This window comes from Lissotriton vulgaris, chromosome 1_1 (genome assembly GCF_964263255.1).
Source record: "Lissotriton vulgaris chromosome 1_1, aLisVul1.2, whole genome shotgun sequence".
NCBI lineage: Eukaryota > Metazoa > Chordata > Amphibia > Caudata > Salamandridae > Lissotriton > Lissotriton vulgaris.
This window is the reverse complement of record NC_141685.1, coordinates 1,782,787,673-1,782,793,662: the sequence shown is the minus strand read 5'-3', so window position 1 is coordinate 1,782,793,662 and position 5,990 is coordinate 1,782,787,673. Positions and strand designations below refer to the sequence as shown.

The following is a 5,990-nucleotide window of genomic DNA, read 5'->3' as shown; positions in this document are numbered from 1 at the left end:
CAGTGAGCTAAAAAACGGTGATGGATCAAGCCCTGATCTTTGGACTGGGTAAGAGTGGTCTGCTTAATTCAGACACTCTGTTCATCACCACCCCCTTTTCTGAATCGTTTTTGGCCACTATAGGTGTGGAAGGGTATACTCAGACATGAGTCCCTTGCTCAATGCACCATCAGGATTCAAGCAAGCCGGGCCGACGACGGCTGAAATGCCAGAAACCGGTCCCCGGAAGCTTGTTTCCTTCCCAGTATAAGAATTGGCTTGGTAGTTTGGTTTGCCCTGTTCCCATCATGCACTGGAACAGGAACAGACTAATTTGCATGTAGCCAGGTTCTGAGCTGGGATGGTGCAGTGAGCTAAAAAACGGTGATGGATCAAGCCCTGATCTTTGGACTGGGTAAGAGTGGTCTACTTAATTCAGACATTCTGTTCATCACCACCGCCTTTTGTGAATTGCCAAGAAGGCAAGGGCGGGTGGGGTGCATGGGGGCGAAGGGTCCCCGGTACCTGCGCGTTGGGCGGGAGCGGGTAAAGGCCTTGGCGGGGGGACCTCCGGGTCGCGGGGTGAGTGGTTCTGGGTAGAGGGGTCAGGGACTGCTTTGGCGGCACAGAGACCTGGCGGCACTGGGGCCTCCCCGAGCGCAGACGGCTCGGGGGGGGGGGGAGAACAAGCAAGCCGTGAGTGCTGGCAGAGGCAAGGGTGGGCCGGCGGGGTGCAAAACGGCCTCCAAACGCCAGGACAAAGCAGCAGGGGGGTCCGTGGAGGCCTTCCCTCTACCGAGAGAGCGTGCAACTGCAATGCTTGAGTGCGAGTTTATACCTGGAGTGCGATGGAAGGGTGCAAAACGAGTGGTGAGTGAGGTGCGGCGAGTGGCAGTTGTTGAAGCGGATAAGGAACGGTTGGACTATGGGGACGAGGATGAGGAGTTGGAGGATGGTGAAGTGCGTGACGATGAGTGTTGGATGAAAAGGGGAGCGTCAACAAGCAGGATTGGTGTCTTACAGGCGGCACCGGACGGAGCTGGCCGGACGGCCAAAATGAGTCAGAAGCCGGCGGGGGCCAGGAGGACGGAGCGCGGAGCTCCAACGACTTTGGCAGGTGAGGGTGCATGGTGGGATGCTTGGGACGAAGGTCCTAGAGGGGGGCGCAAGACGGCCTGCCAGTCGGTGGGAGTGGGGGATGGCTCTGTGCGGGATGTGGGGGCCTTCGGGGACACGGGCCCGTTCTAGAGGATGGTAAGAAGCAGTTTGTGACGGCCAGCGCGCGGAGGATCAGGGTGGGAAGGAGGAGGGATTGGATAAACTGAGGAAAAAGTTGCCTTACATGGGTTTGATGATGCCACTCGGGTCGCATTTGTCGGAAAGGACAAAGGCCAGGATTTGGAAACACGAGTATGTGGATGTTTTCAAACTTTGACAAAGAAATTCAGGCGAAAGAAGGGTCTAAGGAAGAGGAGTGGGAGTTGACCAGGCGGCCGAGGGTGCCGGTGACAATGGAGAACTGGACATTGGCGTTCTTGATATACGCGAGTATATATTGCGAGAAGCATGTGGACAGGGCAATAGCATTGTTTAAGTATATGGATGTGATACAGAAGGCCCAATTGCAATTTGGGGGTTTTGCTTGGTTGAGTTATGATGAGGAATTTAGGGCCAGGATTAGTGTGAACCTGGACAAGCCATGGGGTGACATTGATCAGGAGCTTTGGGTGCAGTGGATGTCTTCTACGCAGGCAGCCGCATCTACTTATACCGCGAGTGGTCTCCCGATTGCGTACTGGCCTTTTCAGCCTCGTCCCGCCCAGTCTGGGGCGGGGGGTCAGGGAGTGTCTGGAGGGGCAGGAAGTCATGGAAGGTGGACAGGGGCTGTTGGACAGCAGTACAAACCTGGAACCACTGGGGACTGCTGGAACTTTAATAAAGGTTTCTGCACGCAACACCCATGTAAGTTTAAGCACGAGTGCTCCAAGTGTGGGGGGCGTCACCCGGTCACACAGTGTCTTACTCTTGCCATGCCTTCAGAACAGTGGAAGATTACCAAGGGTAGGGGCCAATCTGGGCCGAAGGGCCCCTACTCCGGTTAAGGTGGAGGCCATGGGTTCGTGGCTCTCTAGGTACCCTGATAGAGAGGTGGCTTTGAAACTTCATTGGGGGTTCATGGAAGGATTTCGGATTGGCTATCAGGGTCCCAGGGAGAGGCGTTGGGCGGAGAACCTGCGTTCGGCGAAGGAATTGCCTGAGGTGGTGGCGAGCAAGTTGCGGAAGGAGGTCTTGGAGGGTAGGATTGCTGGCCCGTTTGACACGTGGCCAATGTCAAACCTTATCATTTCTCCACTGGGGGTGGTTCCCAAGAAGGAGCGAGGGGAGTTCAGACTTATTCACCATTTGTCGTGGCCTGAGGGGAGTTCGTTGAATGACTTTATCGCTGAGGAGGATTCCAGGGTGTTGTATGCGTCGGTGGATGATGCTGTTGGCTTGGTGAGGGCTTGCCGGAAGGGGGCAGAGTTAGCCAAATGCGATATCAAGTCGGCCTTTCGCCTCCTCCCCATTCACCCGGCGGATTTTTCGTTGCTGGGCATGCAATTCGAAGGGGCCATCTTTGTGGATATGGTGCTGCCGATGGGTTGTGCGATTTCTTGTGCGCTGTTTGAAACCTTCAGTTCCTTCTTGCAGTGGGCTTTTGTGGAGAGGAGTAGGCATCGGCTGGTGTCGCACTACCTGGATGATTTTTTGTTCGTCGGGAAAGGGCTGACGGGAGATTGTGGTGAGGCTCTGGGACAGTTCCAGTTGTTGGCGCAGGAGTTTGGGGTTCCATTGGCACCAGAGAAGACGGCGGACCTAGTTGTTTTTTGACCTTTCTGGGAATTGAGTTGGATTCGGTGGCGTGGCAGGCGTGGCTGCCAGTGCAGAAGGTGGCGGAAATACAGAATGTTTTGACACAGGTGATCGGCGTTCCCAAGATTGACTTGAGGTCGGTGCAGCGCTTGCTCGGTTTGCTGACTTTTGCATGCCGGGTGGTGAGGGCCGGGAGAACGTTCTGTAGGCGCCTCGGCATGGCCATGTCGGGGGCGGTGCTCCCTCACCACAGGGTCAGGGTCACGATGGGAGTCCGGTCGGACTTGCGTGTTTGGTTGGTTTTCCTGGAAGAATTCAGTAGTATGTCCCTGGACTTTGCACGCAACAATATGGTTTGGCAGGTGCAGCTCTACTCGGATGCGGCGGGTGCGGCAGGCTTCCGAGTTTTCTGGGACGGGCGTTGGTGTGCAGAGCAGTGGCCAGCTCATTGGCTGCGACAGGGTAAGAGCATTGCTTTTCTTGAATTCTTTCCCCTGCTGGTGGCATTGGTGGTGTGGGGGCCGGAGTTCCGGAACCGGTCGGTTTTGTTTCATGTGGACAATATTACGGTGGTGGAACTGGTGAACAATCAGAAGGCAAAGGATCTGCGAGTGCTGCACCTGCTGCGAAGTGTCATGCTGCTCTGCTTGCATTTTAATGTGCTTTTCCACGCGCAACATGTGCCTGGGGCGAGTAATGACATTGCGGATACGTTATCTTGTTCGCAGTGGCAGCGCTTCAGGAGGCTGGCGCCGGGTGCAAAGGCTTGCAAGACCAAGGTGCCGGAGGGTATCTGGGCTTGGGGGGAGTGAGAGTGGTGGGGTTGGTCGAGAAATCTATAGCTGAATCCATGAGGCAAGCATACAGGTTGGCATGGTCTGAGTTTGGTGCCTTTCTGGGTTGGAACAGAGCTGCGTGGGGTTTGCCACAGAGTGACTGTGAACGGGGAGTGGTGCGTTTTGTTTTGGAGTGCAAGGACAATGGATTGTCACAGACTACGATAGCTATCAAACTGGCTGGCATCTCTTTTTACAGCATGGTTTACTTGGATTTTGATCCGGCTAGGGCGGATTTGTTGAGTCGAAGGTTGAAAGATTGGGGTCGCGTGAGGTCAGAAGGGGGAGGGGGGAGTTGCTGCGTGAAGCGATCACTTTTGAGCTGTTGATGTTAGTGCTGGGGGAATTGCCCCACTGCTGTTATGACGATGGGGAGGTGGCGTTGTTCCGATTGTGCCTGGTATGGATGTTCTTCGGGGCATTTCGGGTGTTGGAGTTGTTGGGAGTTTGTGGGGCTCCGGGGCGTTTGTTTGAGGATGTGAGGTTGGACGGGGCCCGGCTGGGTATATGGTTGGGTCGTTCAAAGACGTACCAGGTGGGTCGAGGCAAATGGGTGTGGCTGAAGGAGAGCGGGTGTGTGGGTGTGTGCCCGGTGCGTGAGTGGACAGCCTTTTTGGGATGAGTGCAGAGGTCAGACGGAGAGGTTTTTGTGCATACTTCTTTGAGGCGCTTGACGTCCTTTCAGTTGTTGGCGGTGTTATGGATGGCTTTGCGGAGGATTGGCAAGGACCCAGCGTGCTTTGGCACTCATTCGTTTCGTATTGGTGTGGCCACAGCGGCGGCCGGGTTGGGTTAGTCCTGGGAGGAGATTCGGAGAATTGGGCGCTGGTGGTCCCGCTGCTACGAACGCTATGTGCGTAAATGAAGGAGGTCGGAGGCAGGGTAGCTGAAGGGGGTCTGCTGTGGTTGTGTACAGATCTGTTTTGCTGTGGTGTTAACCTCTTTCTCTCCGTAGGTTGCGTTCAAGGGCCAGGAGCCAAGACGGTTACCTGGATTGTTGGACACTCCTTTGTACACTGGGCATCAAAATATGCGGACAGGCAGGTGTACGGTCGTAGCCTGGGCCTGCGGAGCAGTCATCACGAAGTCCATTGGTGGGGTAAGAGTGGGATGCGTTGGGGTGACTTGTTGCCCTGGCTGACGAAGAAGGTGTCTCAATTGGGTTGCCCGGACAGGCTGGTTATACACCTGGGAGAAAATGACTTGGTAAAACTGTCAGGAGTGTCCTTGTTACATTTGATGCAGAGGGATCTGGAGGCAATGAGGAGCAATCTGGCTGGCGCCTGCATTGTTTGGACAGAGTTTGTACCACGAAGGATTTGGAGGGGGGCACTTAAGCCTGCTGCCATTGAGAGGGCAAGGCGGAAATTGAATAGGGCGATGAGACTTTTTTGTGATGCTCATGGAATCAAAGTTCTGGCACATGTTGGGCTCCAGCTAGAGGAGCCCCTTCTCTTCCGTGACGACGGTGTGCACCTTTCGCACATGGGAAATGCTTACTATCTAATGGAGATGCGGGATACCATCAGCTTGTTGTGGAATGAGTCTATCTGGTGTAGGAGAGATTGAGTGCGAAAGGTGCACGTTTGGTGGGGCAGGTAACCGCCCTCTGGGGGTTCCCTGGGTGGCAGAACTTGGGAGGGCTGGGAACTCTATGACAGGCAGAATCACCCTTCCAGGGAGCGGGTTACAGGTGCAGGATAGGGGGTGTGGTAGATGGAGGTGAGATGACGGGAGATGCTGGAGGAGGATGAAGGTGAAAGGGGAAAGTGAATGGTATTCGTGAAGAGGTTGTGGTGTGAATTGGAGTGAGTAGTGGAGTATGTGAATGGAGGATGTTTGGAGGTCATGATGTTGGGGTGATTGTTAACTGTTATTGATGTTATGTTGAAATTTGGTTGTCATACCTGTCCTAATAAATGGCCTTTCACGCTAAGACATGCGTGGAGTGGTTATTTGCGCGATGATTCGGATATAACAAAAAAGGGAAACATACCCATCCCCGCCAGGCTGCTGGCGTCACTGGAGCAGAACCGAGCCCAGCTGTTTATCTCATTGACGGTGCTGCGGATGATGAGAATTAGGTGGAATTCACGATGGCGGAGCTGTCAGCAGGGCTTGTCTCTTCCACGGTCCAGTGCGGTGAAATGGGGCCACAGGGAGCTGCGCGAAACAGCCATCGGAGGAGTGGGGTGCGGCTAAGCATCGACACAAGGAAGACACTGGTCCCACTGCCTCATAATCTACCCCAAATATAAAATACGGGTGGGAGTCACATATCAATTCAACCACAAGGCCACCTATCCAGCCGTGTTTAACAAC

General features: G+C 54.7%; 1 protein-coding gene across 1 annotated transcript; it reads left to right on the top strand.

Moving 5' to 3' along the window:
* Positions 1-795: 795 nt before the first annotated feature.
* On the top strand, positions 796-5,237 carry LOC147751211 (uncharacterized). Its single transcript, XM_086933171.1, has 2 exons — positions 796-1,096; positions 4,624-5,237. The coding sequence occupies exons 1-2, from the start codon at positions 796-798 to the stop codon at positions 5,235-5,237; spliced, it is 915 nt and encodes a 304-aa protein (XP_086789297.1).
* The last annotated feature ends 753 nt before the right edge of the window (positions 5,238-5,990 follow it).